Source organism: Dufourea novaeangliae, unplaced genomic scaffold (assembly GCF_001272555.1).
Source record: "Dufourea novaeangliae isolate 0120121106 unplaced genomic scaffold, ASM127255v1 scaffold21, whole genome shotgun sequence".
Classification (NCBI taxonomy): Eukaryota; Metazoa; Arthropoda; class Insecta; order Hymenoptera; family Halictidae; genus Dufourea; species Dufourea novaeangliae.
Window position 1 is genome coordinate 6959295 of NW_015373910.1, and position 19740 is coordinate 6979034.

Sequence of the window (19740 nt, forward strand, 5' to 3'; positions counted from 1 at the left end):
CTGATGTACACTCGCATAACTTTTACAGGTTTTTAAATTTGTTAACAAATATTTGAGGGAATATTCTAGACACTTCAAGCTATATAATTATGGGTACAACATTTTTCTCGACTGTTTCGAACAATCCCATTAACGAAAAATTCGATTTAATTCGATCCAAATATTTTTTCTGTAACGGAAAGATCTCGGTTGTCCTGTCGGAGGATATAGTTACAGGATTCTATTCCTTCGCCGCCAGCATATCGATCGTCACGCGTTAACGTGTTTTTAGGGTCACCAGAGGAGGGGGATGTTTGCGCAAGCTAGTATCGAGGTATCGGTAAACGGAACGCACCCCTAAGAGACGTTTTCGTCCTTCCGCGAGGCGTCATCCTGCGGAACGTTTCTGTCCCGTGTGATTCAGGATGATGCGTCATCGGAGGGAATAGCCCCTGGTCGCGTGTCCGCGTACGATCGAACAAGTTGAAGGTAGTTCGTGTTGAATAAAAGATAAGAAACAGTTTTTCGAGGGCAACGAATCGGCCTTCGAGCTGCGCCCCCGAATGTATTCGTTCGACTTTCGAACAATTTCTGAAAACGGATTGAACGTGTATCGAGTCGACATTTGGCAACGACATCTTCGAAGCTCTTATAGTTTTATCTGAGGGGTAAACGTATTATTCTACAGGTTAATCTTTGTGTTACATTGGTTTGGTTCATATAAATAGCCTTGTTATTCGTATTTACACAGTAAGTTATTACACAGTAAGTTTACCAAAATTAAACAAGAAAAACAAAAAAAGAAGAAAAATTACGAAAATAGTTATAAGAAAATATAGAAAGTAACAATTTATAGTTTCACTCCCTAAATTATACTGCGACATTAATTGTACGCAAAACTTTTTTCAATATTTGGCAGACGTGGCAGTCAAAGTGTTAAGGGGTCAACTATTCTCACATATAATGTGGACGTTGATTCGATAATTCAATCGAACGAACGGGGCATAGTAATCGTCACGGGGTTTTGGTTCAATTTTTTTCTCAAAAAGAGGACACCTTGTATTATTCCAGGGGATACGGAGAGAGGTGCACGACCTAGTTACGCTTGGGCGTGTTATATAGGTCATAGACACCATTCGCAGCCAGTGATACGTGCCGCACACGCGTGTGTGCACGCTCACCTGCGCGGAGGATCCAGGATCACGGTTAGTTTCCACGGAAACGCCCCCCCACCCCCGAATATGGGACAGTAAAAGTTTCACTGCTGCACGTATACACGTATGTATATCACCATGCTCATAAGGATGAGGACACCTGATCTGTACGAAGACGATGTAAAATGATACCTTTCCTTTGGTAACCGATAAGATTCTTTGTAACGATCATCGACTCTAGCCTGAGATATCGGAATAATAATAAAATTTTGGAAAATTGTTGATTTTAGGGGTTGACATTTGTCGGTTTCACGTTACATAAATTATTTTTATAGTCACGAAAAACATTCGGGGTGTAGAGGGTTAATATTCCCTGAACAATATTTATTTCAGACTTTCAGAAATTTCGTAACGTCTTCTGACATTTACTGTATATTCGATAAGTGTCCTAATACTTATGACCGTGAGTGTATGATACAGTTCTACTTACGATTATCAGTCGTGATCGAACGAATTCGTCGCCGGGGAACCGGAAACCACGGGTCGCGAAACGAGCAGTCTGACGAGCTTGTACTCCCCCCTTTCGAGGTGACTGTAACTTGGCACGAGTCCTGAAAGTTGGTTTGTCTCAAAGGAACAAAGCGGTTTTTAACACGTAACGCGAACGAAGGAACGTGCACGAGCTTTGTTTCGAATCGTTATCACACCCTTTGTGACCAGTCTGTAGGGATTTGGTCGACCAAGTGATTTGTTTTTGAAAAAGCGATTCGTTGCGCCCTTTCCATCAATTCCTCTGTCATGTCAGCCACTCGAAAGGGTGTCCTCATCATCTGAAAAGAAAAAACGATTCTCCACGACCCTCTGGAAACATCCCTTGCCTCAGAACCTTCGGTTTTTCGACGTTCCTCCACTCCCACCGTGATGGCAAAAGAGAAAGCAACACGGCAGTTTGCGTTTCATCTCCCCCCTGGTTGAAACACCCCCTTTCCAACGTCGACCTCCATATTTTTCCGGAAAGGGGGTTGGGGGTGGGCTCTTGGTAAAAGAGCATCGTCGAGGCCTTAACGTGCGCCGAGATCCGTCATCTAGATCCTTATACATACGTAGGCTCGCGTGCGCATAACAGAGTAATTTGTAGCTTTCAAGTTGCCCTCACGAGTGTGTCTCTCTCTCTCTCTCTCTGTGTATGCCAACGTCGATCGTTTCCATTCAAATCGTTTTACAGAATAAATTTCTCATAATGGGCGGGTTCTGTGCAATGAAAAATGCCTTCTTTGCGCAGCCTGGATTTCGTAATTTTACTTTTTTTTGTACGTTTGTAATCGAGGATTTACTGTATTTAGTACGACACCTTTCGTCCAAGGACGTATCGAGCCATTCCATGGGAGGGACACGTAAAAATGGAGGACTTAGGTAATAAAACGATCGATTAATACCCGAAATTGAGAGAAGATTTTCCTCCTCTGTTCTATCCAGAGTTTCCTGGTGTTCTGGAGGAAGACAGGTCGGTCGGATTAAGGGTATAACGTTCGCTTCCACTCGGAAATTTCATTTGCGGGAGCCATGCCCTCTCTGTGTTTGTACATTGAACCGGAATCGAATCAGCTTCTGTCTCTTCCGGCTTGAGGATTTCTTTCTGTTCTACCCCAAAAACGGATTGCGTGTGTTCTTTTGACGGTGTGGTCGTGTGGAGGCGTTGAAATTGGGGGATCTACATTGTTTTTCAGGTTCTTTTTGGTATGCTGATCGATGGTATTGAATAGTACTAGTATGATAGGAAACTATTTAGTAGTTTAGAGAAGGATCCCAGCTGTACAACTTTTATTTTAAGGGTTTATTTTAAGTACAGACTCCTCTCGATTATTGTCACGAATTCGGGTCCACTCCGGCACAATAATCTTATAGGGAGAAATGCTTCAGACCTTCGTAAAATTGGTTTTCTTTTTGCCTAAAAGCAGTAAATAAATGTCCATTATAGTGGACAAAGAAAGTGAACGGTCCCGTATCGTTATCGTAATGTTTAAAAAATTATTTATAAAGTGCAGAACGTGTAAAAGCCCAGTAAATAACTGCTACATTTCCGAAATATTTTTAATAAGAATTGTACTTACTAATGTTTGCTTAATACGCTAAACTAAAAATATGGGATATTAAAAGTGCAACTACACTCCACTTATAAACATTTAATAATTTCAAATGAATAAATTTGCATTTCTTTGCTTAATGGTCATTCATTGGTATGCAGCCAATTACTGGTTGGTTTACCCTCCTTCTCGAAGTCGGTCAGAAATATGTTTCCGATACTAGTAACCCATTGATTAACTCGATATCCCGTATAGTGAACAAATACAATGAGCGGATTAAGTAGATATCGATACGAGAAAGTTGATTATTCGGCGAAATGTCACGAAATTTTCTCGATCCGAACCGCTATGCGCCAGGCCGATTCATTTCCACACCCGGTATAGAGGACTCCCTCTCCACTGACGCGCACGCGTACACCAATCCATCCCCTCCCCCTTTTATGTTCTCTCCATATTTCCTCTATCCCCAGTTTTATCGTTTCCTTCTTTTCTCCTTGTCTCAAAATTCCTCCCCTATCCCTTCGTCATCCCCTTTCGTGGAGTGCAACCTCTAACCGTTCGAGGTCTCCCTTCTTCGCCTGTATCCTCTCTGTTTCCCTTACCCCCTCCGCATGGAATACGGTTCTCTCTCCTCGTCGACGGATCAGAGGGATCGCGGGAGCAACCGCGTTTCTCTCTCAGTCTCTTGCGCGAAGCGGTCCCGTGTCGACGTGTGTGCGTGCGTGTGATGTAGCGTTGCACTCGATAGGATTGCGGCTGGTCCAGATCCCTGGCTCTCCCTGGATCTCCCTGGATCTCCCTCGCTCTCCCTGGCTCTCCCTGGATCTCCCTGCTCCAACTCTTTTTACCCTTATTCCTACGTCTTCTACCAACCCAGTGACGTGTTTTAAACACATTCTCGATCACGAAAAGGTGGATGAACAATTGAGGAAGAGAAACAGCGAAAGAGTGCGTGTTACTGCTATTTTCGAGAGGCTGTGGAGCACGGCCAACGCGCGCGTCCGTGGTTCATCGGACGAAAAAGAGAAATAAAGACGTGGATTGTTCGGGGGGAGGTGGAAGGTCGTCATACAGAGCGATCCACGCACCACTGTCGATCTATTGGATCCTCTTGTCTGAGTGAACGCGCGTGGCTCTTTATGTGACAGAAGTAGTGCAACTTGAAATAGTGGGATCTTTCGATTTGTGATCGTTATTGTGTGGTTAGAGATGTTTTTTCTTTCTCCATAAAGAAAGTTGATTCGGAGCACGGTGTCGAGGATCTGTGACCCCTCGTTGCAATGATGATCGTGTAGATCTGTCACGATCACGGAGTGATTGACCCCGTAATTGACCCAGTGTGAAAATTGCTCGATTGAGAGGATTTATTGATTTGTAATCGAGAGGAGGTGAAAGATTAACAGAGTTTTCTGTCTTTTTTTTTTGTTTATTGTTATCTGGACGTTTTTCAAGTGCTGGATGGAAGGATTGTGGAGAAGTGTAAGCGGGGAACAGTGTAAGGAGAACGTTGAGGAGTTGTGAAAAGTGTTATTGTTTTGTTGAGATGTTTGAGCTGGTCACGAGTCGTGTTGGTTTAATTTGTTCGCTGTGGAGGGGATAGAGGTCGAAGTTTTATACGTGGAGGAAAAGAGGAGATCGAGGATGGCACTGTCGAGGACGTATCCCTGATTTTTCATTACTTTTGGACAGTGATAGTTCCTGCTGTTTGCACGTTACTCGTCATGGAGGCTGATTTGCGGAGGTTGGTGGCTGATTGATCGAGAAAATAAAAATAGAATTGTAGAAGAAATTATTCACACTTTGTGAAGAAAATCGATTAAAAGAATTTTCATAAAATTTTCAATTAAAAAAGATTGTTAACAAGATTGTTAAAAGCTACTGTTTCTCATGTAGCAAATAAATATTAAGTTTTGTAAATACTTCCTGAGATATTTGTAATTGAATTGAATACAAAAAAATTCGTGTTAGGGCCTATTTTTCATTTTTCAATTGGTGCAAATGGATTAATCACACTTTGTGGAGCAAATTGATTAGAAGAATTTTTATAAAATTTAGAATTAAGATAGTTGTTAACGAAATTGTAAAAAGTTACTGTTACTCGTGTAGCAAAGAAAGTTTTTGTGTTGCTATATTTAGAAGGAAGTTTGGATTGAATGAACCCGTAACGAGAGTATTGTCTTGTCGAAATTACGGGAGCTTTTAGCGCGTGCCTCGAATGCAGTTTAGTTCGTAACTAAACTCGTTACCGTTCTGCCGCGAGGTTTTCGAAACGAGAAAGTTTCATAAAACTGGCGGAACTACAACCTTCGAATACGTTAAATTGATTTTTTTTTTGCTGTTTGCTACGCAAGTTTACCTGTTTTTTCCTATCGAAAGATGAACTACCTGTCGTTACTTGAAATCTTCGAAGTATGCTCGCACTAACTGTTGCTCCTTTAAAGTGTCGTGAAATAATTTTAATAATTTACTTTATTATAAGTGTTTTTTTTTCTCCTGTGTGCAAAACCGCTTGTAAACAATTTATAAAATCACGTTTTCCTACAGAATATATGAACAAAGTTAACCTAGTACAAGTGTGAAATTGGAGTTATATCAATTTGCCAAAAAAGTATGATTAAACATCGACTGGACTGATGTCAGAACGTATTGTTTTAATCGTGTTTGCTCTAATCAACAATTGCATACAGTGTTCTGAACAGCGTTGATAACCGTTGTGTTTGTGTCTGCTTCCAGAGTGTACGATGTTGGAAGGTGGACGTGCAGTGGTCCGGCTCCTTGTATCAGCCCCACGAGCTGCACGCCACCCGAACGATTCACGTACTAACCAAATTGCACCTGTTTGAACCCACCAGTTGCAGTGTGTCCTGCACCGTAACCCCATGACGCATTTAACACATGGCCCGCCTGGAGAGTAAGTGGTACCATTCACACCCTCAAACGAGTTTTTCATCCTGTTCACCCATTGCCTGTGTCCTACAGTGATTTACAACGTGTGTTAGTTACTTACGCTGAGCTTACTAATTTACACCAATTGTCTGAAGGTTCTTCTTCCACTGGAAAGTCCAGTTTCCAGAAGGCCCCTGTCTTATCAGAAAGTCCAGTTGAAGAACCTGTGCAGACCGAATTAGAGTTTTAAGACTGTCACAAACTGGGTTTACACAGTTGATGCTGTCTAAAGATTCCTGGCTTGCTTAATACCTTTCGCCAGTTTAACCCTTTGGGGTCCTACATTTAGGTCGACTGAACAGTCGACTATATTCTCGCAACAGAAGTTTTCCATACACTGGCCTCTAATTTTCCAGCCTTCACAAATACCACCTCAATACTCCTTAAACATTATGAATATATATTATTCCAATTAACGTATTGAAATCTAGTTACCCTATACCATATTTATACAAGTGCCAGAAGTAAAATGCCTAGAATACCTTGGCCCGCAAAGGGGTTAAGTATACAGACCAAAGGAAGTCGACTGATCATTGAACCAAGTAACAACCTCCATCAGCTTAAGGGGACTCGCTTGGAGTGGCCCCAGATAAGCCTACCTCCTCCTTCACCTCCCCCTTGGTCGATTAATCACTCGATCCCTCGACCAAGCAATATCCAAGATCTGATACCGATAATTCTGTCAAAGGGACGTGTCGATCAGAGAGCGATTCGATTGTGTTTCAGTACCAAGCATAGTGGTGCATAAAGGCAGCAGGTCGCACAGCCGACCTGAGAGTCCCACGGTGGTGGTGCGAGGAGGAATGCCCTCGCATCCGTCCTCCAGGCAAGGCTTCGTCATAGGTGGCCCAAACGCGTCGTACAAGAACAGCCCGGAGCCGGATATGATAGACGGGAATGCCAATTCCAATGTCGGCTCGTCACCCTCGCTCCACCGTACCTCACCCTCCTCCTGTCCGTCTGACAAGACCGACACAGAGAACAGGAACTTTCGTAACAGGGTATGTACCGTCGGGCCTCCTCGTCGGACGTAGCCTCGGACAAAATTTTTGCTAAGGAAAAACATGTTTCACATCACCTCACGGGTCTCCTATTTCCGGGTCTTCTAATATTTTTGTTACATCCTGTATATTAGAGGTGGAATTGATTGTAGGATTATTTTTTGTGTTAGGCGAATACGAAGGTAAAGTTGCTGGTCAGGAGTCATGCCATGAGAGAGTCGACGTCTCCCCCGAGGGAGCCACACAACGGTTCGTCCTCTCCGCATAGTCCTCAGTCGGTGGATGGCGAGAAAAAATTCACTGGCAACCTGTCCCCAAGCTCCACCAAGCTCAACAACAACGAGTCGATGTTCAACAGTAATCTATGCTCGAACCAGTCCCCGAAGCAAATGCGTAACACGGCTACTTCACCTACCTGTCGAGCTCCGTCGCGAAATGGTAACTTCTTCTACGGTCAGATTCGAGTATTGAACCCTTTTTAACAAATTATCTACCGGCTGCTATTTAACAGGGCTTCCAAGGAGCTATTAACTCTTTGAGGCACACGATTTTAAAGAAAATGAAAACCCTAGTTGCACAGAATATTTTTTAATATAAAAATAAAATATTAAATTGTATGACTATGAGTAACTTCAACTTTTCGAGGTGGGTTAAAATATATCCCACCATACATAAAAAGCTAAGCAAAAGGTGGGACAGTTTTTAATCCACCTAACCCTAAAGAGTTATTAAACAGTTAAATTACAGTAGGGAATTAAATTTATGAAAAACAGCAAGAACTCTAATAGAGTAACGTATCAATTTCTTCCTTGACCCTGGTCTAAGGGTAAATTAGTTTCTGAAATTGAAAAGCCTGTTAATAGGCTACCGGTCAATAAAGTGTTAACATTAGCTAGACTCATGTTGTATATCGGTACTCAGCAACGATGCGTTCCCAATGATTCCAGGTCAATCTAGTCCTTCTCAAGTTCACTCACCAAAGAATAACACGTCTCCAACGAACGGCCATAAGTCGGAGCACCAACGTTCCAAGATGACCGGCTCGAATCAGCTTATCCAGAAATGCAATAACTGCGTCAAGAACAATCAGAACGACCGGCCCGGTCTGCTACAGACGCCTGTGTCACCGTCGAAGTCTGGCCAGGCGTTGCAGCACTCGCCTAAGAGCACGAACTTGGCCCAGAACGTTCAGAACAATCAGAAGTCGGAGCAACGTAGACCGAACAACTTGAACATCTGTAACAATCAGTGTGGCACGCAATGCGGGAATACTCTGTCGGTGAGCAGACCGGGCTCACGTCACAAGTTGAGGCACCAGAATTCGTCCCAGGGTAGCTTCGACAGTGCTTCACCATGTCTGTCCAGAGGTTCGACTTTTAAGTTTCAAATTGAGGGATCTTCTTAAATGCTCTTAACCCTTTGCACTCGGAATTTCTAATTTTTCATTCATTTTGTCTCGCGAGGCACTTCCCCTTAAAACGTACTTTCGAGCACACAGATTCGTTCTCCCACCACATTGCTCACCAAGCAGTTGACGAGACCCCATTGCAATTCTGTCTTGTTTTCGTCCCCTCAAGATTGATTACAACGATCTTTCTGGCATTTTATTTACAGACAGCAGCACAGAATTGTACACGGACAGCACCGGTATAGATCTCGAGCATTTCATCGCGGAGACCATAAACCGTAATCAGAAGGACCGCACGGTGCTGTTGAAGATCGAGAAGGATTTGATCGAGTTCGCGAAGGACAAACAAAAGGTCTGTCACAAGTTCCCGAACATGTCCTCGTACAATCGAATGTTGGTGCACCGTGTTGCCGCTTATTTCGGCATGGAGCATAACGTCGATCAGTCCGGCTCGAGCGTGATCGTCACCCGTACGAAGAACATGCGGATCCCGAACACACGTTTCAAGGAGCACATCAGGGACGATCTGATTCTGTCGGAGGAACCGCGTCGTAGTATCTTGAAAAGAGATTCGAGCTCGTTCGAGGACAGCTTCAACTTCAAGTCGCCCGATAGACTGTCCGGGGATTACTGCCGGCAAAGCAAGAGCTTCGAGGAACGGGAAGAAGAATACGAGCGCGCTAGGCGAAGGATATTTAAAGACAGTAGCGGGGACAGTAACGAGGTACCTTCGTGGCCTTACTGGTCTTCGACGGAGAGCTCTGACGCCTCCGCTAGGTACCGTTTGCTGCATCCTTCTGACCACACGATGAGGTGAACACATATTTTATTTTATAAATTATGGTAGGTTATTTTACCATAACAGGGAGGGTAAATATCATTGTTGATCTGACAGGCAAACGAAGCTGCTGAAAGGAGAGTCTTTCGACGGAAGGGAATCTTGTCGGAGCGGTGTCTTGAGGCCATCCGTTTCGAAGTCGTTCAGCTTTGGAGGTTATACGAGAGGTATGCTTTCCAGAGGGGACAGTGTCACGTCTACTCACAGCGCTGGTGCGCGTCTCATGAAGCAAGGTTCGCCAATATTCTTGTTCCTCGATAATCTATCCTAATAGGCGACGTCAAAAGTGTCTAAAGAATTGAAGTCTGTTGCAGACTCAGGTGCTAGCACGTGTTCACGACTGAGCCCGTCGAGCAGCGGCTACAAATCCCAGAGCCAGCGCAGCGACACCACGATATCTCCCTCCCCGTCGCCGTCGCCCGTGGCGAACATGACGTGCAGCCATACCCAAGTATCTAGTCAGGATCTCGCCTCGCCGGAATCGAGCAACCAGACAGTGATATGGGCGGTCACCAGTATATCGAGCGTGCCGCCCGGTAGCATAATCATCAATCCGCAAACGAATCAGCCGTACACGAATCCGGATGGTTCGATCTATCGTTTCGACCCGGAGAACCCGCCAAAGTTTTATACTGCTGCTACGTCGCCGCCGCACGAGCACGACGCGAACAACGTGTCCCCGTCGAAGAACACGGAGCCATCCGAGCCATCCAAAGTAACCAATAGCAGCGCAAAGAACGAGGGCAACAAGAAACGCTCGCACTCGAACAAAAGTAACGGTGGTAATTCAACGACGGTCACTCACGTGACGAACACGGCAACGTCGCCCAGTTTGCCATTCACGCCACCACCCCCTCAGCAGAATTTACCGCTTCAACAGCAACAACTGCCGCCGCCACAGCAACAACTGCCGCCGCCACAGCAACAGCAGCAACAGCAACAGCAGCAGTATCAGCCACAGCAACAAACTCTAGTCAAATCGTCGCCGACGGTGCAAGCTTATAATCACAACCAAACGGCTCAACCGTACGCCGCATACATACCTACCTCAGAACCGTACAACCAAGGTGTCTATCAACCCCCTGTGGGGCAGCAGACTGTGATGATGGCTCCGCATCCGAGCCAGGGTCAGCCGAATGTACAGAATAACGGCCAAGGGGATGTGTTTAATCAGAATTCGGTTTACGCGAATTATGCAGTACCTGTTCAGCAAGGACCAGTGTCGCAGACAACGGTAAACAGACAGATTCTTTCTCTTAGATTCCGAATAACGCGTGTCGGTCGCTCGAGGAGTTACAGTGAGTGATTGTGTTGTCTCGTTTAGGAAATAACGGAACTGTCCGGATATTTTATGGGTATGAGTATCTACGATCAGCGTGTGTCCGGTGATAATCATTCGACGCCGCCGCATTCTTATCCGCAACCGCAGCCGTCGACCAACCAGCCGGTGCAGAGTGTACAATCTATGCCGCAGAATTACTGGCAGCCGCCGCCCAACTCGATGCCGGTACGTTTTTCTTACATTTAAGACGTTTGCTGTTATTAGGTATAATAATATTATTATAATAAATAAATATGTTTTTAATAATAATTTATTATAACGTGCGTAAATTCGGCCAATATACATTGGAATCTTTAGAAAGAACATATTTATTTACTGTAAATAAACGGGCATGGCCCTTTTGCACAGAAAAGTTATAATAGGACTATAGAATAAACTTCAACTCAATTATAATTACGATTAAAACTAAAAAGAAGAAGAAAGAAAATTACTATTATGTTGTAATATTTACATTATTAATTACAGCCGCAACAAACAATGTATTTCGTACCCCCTCCCGGTACAGCGCTTTCGGTTAGTCAGGGTCCAGGTGATAGGCAGCCGTTGCACCAGCAACAAAGATACCCCACGAATTATTCTTTTAACGCGCAAACTATGACGCCTCCGAGCCAATCGAATTGTACGTCAACCATTTCCTCTATTCGCTAGTGTCTTCCTTAAGAAATATCTCGTCACCGATTAGTTTAATTATATAATTTCTATTTTAGCCAATTATGTGGGCAGCTATCCAGTTCCCTACAATTCTGTACCCGCCGTGACACCAGCGCCGGGCGACTACAGCTATCAACCGCCGGTTCACATGGTTCCCACGTATTACCCACCGGGCCAAGCCGCGATTCAACCACAACCGGTCATGTACAGAGTACCCACGCCACCGAACACTCCGACCTCTAATCAGGTATTCGATTACGGAATGTTCTTAAAAGAGCGCCGTTTGCATAAAGTGGGAATGAAAAAAACTGAAATCCTCACAGATGCCAGGGATGCCGTTGATGTACGTCAATTCGGGCAATTATCCACCGCCGACGATGGTATCAAATGGGACATTTAGTCATCAAGTCGGGCACAACGGTGCATCACCTGCGCCACCTGGAGCTTACATGACTCCCGCGTTGGTTCCCAATCTCGTCTTCAGACAAAACGTTCCTGTAAATGTTCCCTTGATACGTTAATTTGGCTGTCTTGCTTTCAGCACAGACGAGATATAAGAACAGACCTAACATGCAATGTAATTTTCTGTCCCATATTGCGGGGGCGTCAGAAGCCCCTGTAATATTCGTGGGACATCAAGTCCCATAAGATGTTAGATTTATTCTTATATTTCGCCTGTTCTTTCAAGTACAGATGAAAAATATGCATATTAACGTGTGTCAATTTTTCGTAGGTCGTTGCCGGTGTTCGTGCTTCGACGCCGGGTAATTCTCAAAGGACTAGCAGGTCGCCGACTCCAGCGCACGAGCTGTTCGGAAGTGGGAGCGGGGACAGAAGCGCACAATCCCAACCACGCTACCCACTGCCAATGTATCAGGGTGTCCATATTGTGCAAGGTATCTAGTCCATATTTTATACTTAAAACAATCACTATTGGCTATAGTACTGTCTGCAATTCTTTCTATATTGCACTCCATTCTTTCCCAGGGGATATGAGATTGATGCATCCCGGAGTACCGGCTAATCCACGGCTGCAGTATGCACCAGTACCATCACCACCTGTTGTTCAAGGTTGTCCACGACCGTACCGACCGCCTTCATACTCGTCGAACACCTCAGGTGCTGGTACACCCACCTCGTTCGATGGGCGAAATCAGAAGATACGTAAACAGAGGTGTGACTTTTCTTGTTATTACTAGACAGCGGATTTTTATGCAAAATCAGATTTTAGAAGGTTGTTCATAAAGATAAAAATAAATGTAGGAATTCCTTTCTTCCCTTAACTATATTATTGGATTGAAAAGAAAATAGAAAATTCGTTGCATCTGAAGAACTAGTTATTACCGTAGTAAACGTTGACAGTCATTTGTATATCGATCACATTGATCGAGTAGAAGCTTTTGTATGTTTAATATTAAAATCTTCTTCGTTAGGTCCAAAGTAACACCGTTGCCACCGACTGGCGCGCGGCCCAATCTTTATCAGACTCCTTCCATGCCGTCGCTCTCGTCCAACGTGCCCAAAGATCTCAGAGAAGGTAAGGATCAGACCGATAACCCCCGTGATCTAGAACCCGAATAAGATTAGATGTTCGGCTCGTTTCGGTACGTTCTGCTTGGAAAGCTCTCTCTCTGTTTATTTTTTTTTTCTACCTTTCCTTGTTTCCGCTTACGAAAGAACGCGAAAGAAAAATGTAACACCAATTTTTGACACGTATCTTGTGTATCCCCTTTAAAAGCGAAACCTGTGGAAGACAATATGATCTAAGGTACAGAAACTTCATCATCAGTAATAAAATACTACCAACGAACACGGTGTAAAATCACATCGTTTACCATAGGCGCTTCTTTCCACACACGTTCTATTCGCTTACGATCGATATATCTGTTCGCGTGAACGTTATATGCTTGGAAAAATGCTTTCTATTTTTTATTGGAAAATTTCGTTGAATAATTTATTCTTTTTTCAGAGCATTTACGATGCAAACAGTGCACTGTGTACGCTTACATGCTCACGCTCTCAGGCGATGTTACAGTATTTCCTTGCTATAAGATGATTGTTTATTATTATTGATTATTGTACTGATATAGATGTTACTATAAAATACCACCACTCACAGATACACCTACGTAATACAAATAAATAATACTTGCCTGCACATAACCTGACGTACAAATCGATCTTATAACGAGGAAGTATTGTACTCTGCAGAACTTATTGCCTTCAGACTAGTTACAATGAATGTTTCAACTGCACAATTAATTATTTTCTCTTTTTTTTTTTCTGACCAAAACTCTAGCATTGGGCCGTCTGTCGCACGATACCTCGGCCTCGAGGTAGACAACCACGGTTTACCAGAAATTCTAACTTCTCAATATCGTATACATTACACACAGTCTGCAAAAACTCATCGTGTAATCTCGTCAAGCATCAAAATACGCTTTACAGCGGCCGTTCTCGGTGTGTCCCGACATATACAGGGTGTCCCAAAATAGTTGTAAGTCCTTAAAAGGGGTGATTCCTGGGGTGATTTGAAACAACTTTTTCCTTAGCGAAAAAGTTCTCCGAGGCGTCGTTAACGAGATATTCAGGGAAAACCCAAGTTTTTCTTTAATATCTCGTTAACAGAGTCTCGGAGAATTTTTTCGCTGAGGAAAAAGTTGTTTCAAATCACCCCAGGAATTACTCCTTTCAAGGACTCATAACTATTTTGGATCAGCTTGTATCATCTTGAATTGATTCGCACAAAACAGTAACACTCACCGGCCCACATTATTGTATGTCACCAGGCTTGATCACGGTGATTGGCCAGCGCTGCTCTTAGAGATAATACTTTCGTCTTGCAGGGACCGTGAAGGTGACAATCACCCGTCGTAATCAACTGGTACAATATTAAGGTAGCTGGATGGTCCTGGTCGAGGAAGAACAACATTAGGAGAACAAGAAACAGAACGAAGATGGGACCGGGCTGAACAGAGAACGAACAGAATCGGAATTTGGACGTCGAATAAAATTCGTTGGTTCACCGGTATAATATACAGAACACTATTCTTAATTAATTCGTCACCGCGTACATTTAATCGTCGACGAGAGGACGGAGGAAACGAGAGCATACACATATACACCGTGCTACAAAAAAAAACACACACACACAAAAAAAAAAAGAAACGGTCGAACGAAAGCAGTCACCGCGACGATCATTTTGATAAAAATAAAATCGAATCCGATATATGACCACCGTTATCGATTAAGAAAATTCGAACTGTTATTCAAAGATCAATTCGAGGGAGTTCTATATATTCTATATATGTGTGTGCGTAGAAAGAGAAACAAAAGGATGTGAGTTTGTTTTTATTTCTATTTTTTCTGCAAGGCGGGGGGGGGGCGTACGATACACACACAGGTACACCGAACAGAGAGTTACTGAACAGAATTTTACCTATTATAATTATTATATATATTATATATATATACAGTATATTATATCTGGAGATATTTTAATCGCGGTTTTACAGATAACTATATGAATGTGAGATTTAATTTTAAGGACAGAAGAAGAAAAGGTACTTTTAAAAATGAACACACACACACACATACATAAACACGGGGGTTACCTAGACCGGCTATATGGATGGTCAAGGGAATCCGCATATAATAATAATAATAATAATAATAATAAAAGAAGCTAATGTACGAGTATTATAATGTACACGTTACTGAGTACGTTTACAATTTTGCTGTAGATCCCAATGGATTGGCTGTGCCACCACTTGCTTTTAGTCTTAATGGGAAAATAAGGAAAAATTGTTTGCTACCTCAATTTTGATATCGAGAACGTTTTAGAAAAGTCTGCCTTTTAATCAGGGCTCGGGACACTTCAGTGAATGTTTCTTTTTGCGTAATTCTCAGAACACTGTTCTTAGTTTTGTGGATCAGATCGTTTTAGGTGCCTTTTCAGTTATCTCCTTGAAAAGAACTTTGATCTCTTTCCGTTTGAGGACAATCTGAACATTAATTTAGCGATTTCCTTTAAGAAATTTCTATAGGTCACCAATGACGTGAGAATAAATACTTTAGTTAATCAAATTGGATATTATTGTTTTGTTATGTATATAATTAAGGTACTACGAAACGATCTGTAGCACATTCTATCGGTGTCTGAACATTTCACCCAAGAACGATCGATGTCTGTTTCCTATCACATATTTTCGTACACGTTAATCTCACTTCGAGCGAACCTGTAAACGTATTCAGTACATAGTCTATATATCTAGTTCGACACAGAGTAGTTAAGTAGCGCGAAACCATCACAGCTTAGCAGTCACAAGAGAGAAAGAGAGAAAGAGATACCAGTCTCGCGAGCGCGCGTCTTTTCGATATCGTTTTGTAACTTTTCGTTCTGCCTGTACTAGAAGGGAATCGAGATGTCTCGATGCTCAGCCAGAACGCTACGTTTAATGGGGATTCACCGTATGGACTATTGCGATAATTTTATTCGAACGAAGAAGCGTGTGTCTAAAGATAGATGTCATTAAACCCTGGCCATCTAAGAACACACGGTTTCGAGGAGAGGCAATCGATGTTCCTGAAGATATGTACTTAAAGAATACTCTTTCGACTGTCCATACCGGTGGATACCCAATATCCAGTCCGATTTGCAGTGGTGAAACATTTTAAACGAAGATACTCGTCGCACACGGTGTAACTATGATTCGTCTTCCAAGAGCTTCTCACGGCACGCTTCGTCAAGTCAGTCAGTCACATAGGATGTCCGCGAGCATAGAGGTACCGTTTCACAAAGCCCGAACCGCTCGAAAAAAAACAGCGCCTGGTGTATGTCAGTTGGGGTCAGCGGTGATGGTGACGCGTGATCGTCGTAATTTAAACAGGAAAAAAAAATGTCTCCGTCTGTGAAATGCAAAAAAAAAAAAATGAACAAAATTCGCGGATCAATGTGGACGATGAACCACGATCGTCCTGGATCGTCGTGATCCACGTTGCTCCGCGAAGAAGGAAAAACCAAAGTGGGAATCCATCCAAGAACGCTTTCGTTTACGGTGAAAATTGTTAATTTCGGGACGTGGGTAAAGGGTGTGCCTATCTTTTTATCGGATCTCCAACACTTCAATTTAAGAACGGGGATTACATTGTGTGAGTTCAGTCGCGGAAAAGGGAGGGGAGGGAAGTGATCTGAGACGCGAACACGTTTAGATTTTTCGATTGTGTAAAGAGATGGGCGCACAAAAACCGTAGTGTTTAACCTGTACCTAAAAAAAGTCGTAGATTATTAATGAAAGATAATTGTACCTATAAAGAAACAACAAAAAAAAACACACAAACAAAGATAAAACAGTTTACGAATCTCTGTAAGACGTAATTACCAAAAAAAAAAAAAGAAAAAATACGAACAAAATAACGAAATTGGAGAGGGAACCGCCTGCATGTGACGTCAGACCATCAAACGTGTACAGAGTGTCCCATATTAAATGGAGAAAAAGAGAGAGAAGTTATACAGATTGTTCTGCACGAATGAAAATGAAGTACGTACGGAGAAATTCTTTGTTAAAGTATGAGACCGCTTAAAAGTGCAGAGCTTGACAGAGCATGCACTTGTAAACGTTCAAACTAGATTATCCCGATATTTCAAGAAAATTATTGCACACAGTTTCGATTCAGTTTTTATACGAAGAATCGTCTAGGACAGTCTGTATATCGTATTATCCGTTTGTTTGTTTTCAGTATATTTTTTTTGTTTCTTTTTTTTGTTTATCAATTAACGAAAAACGATTTTTGAGAGAAACGTCGTGCAAAGATGCGTATGTGTACAGAATGAAATGTAATATTCCGCCGTTGTCGTTACGGTAAATCCTCGATGAGTGTTGGAAGCCGCCTCGGAACTGAAACATTAAATATTTCATAAACTAATGCGGCTGAAACAAATATCATTGGCTTCAGAATTCCAAGCTCTACAACTGTGCTAAACCTCATTAAAAAGTCAGCGTTACATCTGGGGACCTCTCGTTACAGTGCCGAGGAATACTCGAACACTCATTAAGGATTCACTGTACCTGCAGACGGTAGCGTTTGCGTGCGTTGTGTGCAACCGTAAACACACACACAGCTGAACCAAAGTTTGTCGTAATCGCCAATTGCACACTGGTCAACGTTTATTTATTTATTCATTTATGCTCGCCGCGTATACGCTTTTATCGAAAGGCTCGAGACAGCACCCAGGCGTACCACCATATCCCCCCCCTCGTGATTCGATGAATCGTACTTCGCACGTTTAACGACTTCATCGTCCATTAATTTTTTTATTTAATAATAGTAACTTTTATTATTAGTTTTGTTTTATTTATTACAAATAAAGAAGCTTGACGACCAGGTTTTCTTCAGGTAACGATTTTCGAATCCGTGGAGATTCTCAAGGTCAGCCAGGTGCGTCCGAGCGTATCGCAAGTCGCCACAAGTGATTTTGTATATTCGTCTGGGAACTATTCTAAAAACAGTGCGTGGTCTGACAGAAAGAGGGGGGGGGAGGGAAGTGGTGACACCGAAGAACGATCGAAGACATCCGGTCGTCGGGGATGAGATCCGAGGGACTATTTAAAACTAACTGATCGTGGAGAACGGGTGATAACAAAAAAAAAACAAACAAAGTCATTGTAAGTTTTCGCAAGAACCTCACGTTCGTTTCCTACTATTTTTGTATGCAAACATAAAAACAAAAGGGAGATTGTTGGTAGCGAGAGGATCAGACGAGGGGCGAGGAGGAAGCGAAGTCGACGCTTCTTTTACGTTTGGAAATTCGCATCTTCCTGGATCACCTTCCGTTCGACCGCACACCGCCACGTCGATGACTCGTTAGCTTGGCGTAATATTTTATGTTTGTTCGGCTAGAAATTCTGCGATTGTTCCTGGAAAATTATCGAATTCGACTCTGCGAGAAACCTTGCGATTCTGTATAATTTTCCTGTACGGTCTTCGTTGCTTCGCTTTCATATTTTCAGTTTCTGTTTCGCCGATATTGTGCGCCGGACGCAGAAAGCAGATTGTATAATTCGTCAATATTTTTTTAGTCTACAGATGGGCAAAATTTGTAAAATATTGTACCGAATACCGTAAGTTGTAGTGATTTTGAGACATTCAGGGGTTACCTTGTCCTCAAGTATGACAATGATCATTTCGAAATTTTCAGCTCTTTTGCAGGTATTTTTACGTGAAACTGTATTTTAACTTAATTCGAACAATTTGTAAAGCTACAAAATCGAAAATAATCATTTTCTGACCTGGGACAGAGTTACCCCTGACTGAGTCAAAGCTACCCCAATTTAGGGTACTCGATTGCACAATACTAACATAATTTATCTTCTCGATTGAAATTGAAATGTTTCTCATTTTATACATGTATAGAATAACGTATAAAAGGTTTCAGGACCTGTTGTAAAAAATTTTGTCCATCGAATGAATTTCGACGTTAGCTGGCGTGAAGTCGACGTTTCGTTGTCGATGAGCGAGGCATCCCACCGCGATTGTTTCGCGTTTCGGTGAACATGTTTGAGGCTGACATCCCTGGACAGATGTTAACCGAGAGCAAGTTTCAAGTTCATTGCACCGCACACTTGCATTGTTTCTGGATTAAGGTGCCCGGTTGTTTATTATTTAATTTTTTTTCTTTTTTTTTTGGACATATCACACGGTACAAGGACAAGTGATGGCTGTGCCTTTATGCTTAACTGCAAGCTGTAGGGTTTAGACATATTTTCGTTTTTAGACCGAGCATCGTGTGCGGTTTCAGCTTGCGGCTTGTGCTCTGTCGATTATTATAGAAACGGATGGAAATGAATATAATTTATTATATTTGTTCTTGGAATAGAAAGAAAAAACAACGGGGAGGGGAAAGATGTTCAGACGTATTCACTGATCCTTTGTGGGCCAAATACGGTTGAGGATATTGGTGTTAACTCTTTGAGGCCCAGGGTTGCTAGATGTATCCAATCCAGGTGGATGTACGCGAACAAGGAATTGTAAAATTTTGTGTGTAATTAATAGGAGAAGACGTTCTCTGTGTCATTGTGCAGAGTGATTCATTTTGGGAATGAAGCTTTGGTTTCCCAAAGAACGTAATTAATTTTCACATAGATGTTAAACGGTCCAGTGAGTGGTGAGATATGATTGCAGTCTTCGTTCCAAATGATCTCAGTTGCCCTTATGCGAAAGAAAGGTGTCTGAAGGAAGACTGTTTTTATGTCTGAGTCATTCTGTGAAATCAGTTACAGAGTTTTTTCTTTTATTTTTAATAGTAGAGTTTCTGCTCCCAGTGGATCATTCTGTACG

At 42.6% G+C, this 19740-nt stretch overlaps 1 protein-coding gene across 2 annotated transcripts in view; it reads left to right on the forward strand.

The window, feature by feature from the left end:
* LOC107193988 (R3H domain-containing protein 1) overlaps positions 1–14983 on the forward strand; it is a 33435-nt gene extending 18452 nt beyond the window's left edge. The window contains exons 1-16 of one of the 2 annotated variants that reach the window (XM_015583538.1): positions 4922–4958; positions 5951–6128; positions 6890–7164; positions 7335–7602; positions 8112–8531; positions 8779–9385; positions 9468–9643; positions 9725–10644; positions 10735–10917; positions 11218–11371; positions 11460–11650; positions 11727–11900; positions 12137–12299; positions 12391–12577; positions 12837–12940; positions 14250–14983. In XM_015583538.1, coding sequence (XP_015439024.1) covers positions 6113–6128; positions 6890–7164; positions 7335–7602; positions 8112–8531; positions 8779–9385; positions 9468–9643; positions 9725–10644; positions 10735–10917; positions 11218–11371; positions 11460–11650; positions 11727–11900; positions 12137–12299; positions 12391–12577; positions 12837–12940; positions 14250–14299 — 3888 coding nt within the window. In that variant the 5' untranslated portion in view covers positions 4922–4958; positions 5951–6112 and the 3' untranslated portion in view covers positions 14300–14983. Of the gene's footprint in view, positions 1–4921; positions 4959–5950; positions 6129–6889; positions 7165–7334; positions 7603–8111; positions 8532–8778; positions 9386–9467; positions 9644–9724; positions 10645–10734; positions 10918–11217; positions 11372–11459; positions 11651–11726; positions 11901–12136; positions 12300–12390; positions 12578–12836; positions 12941–14249 lie in introns of those variants that run through there. The other variant, XM_015583536.1, reaches the window with a different exon arrangement.
* Positions 14984–19740: the final 4757 nt, after the last annotated feature.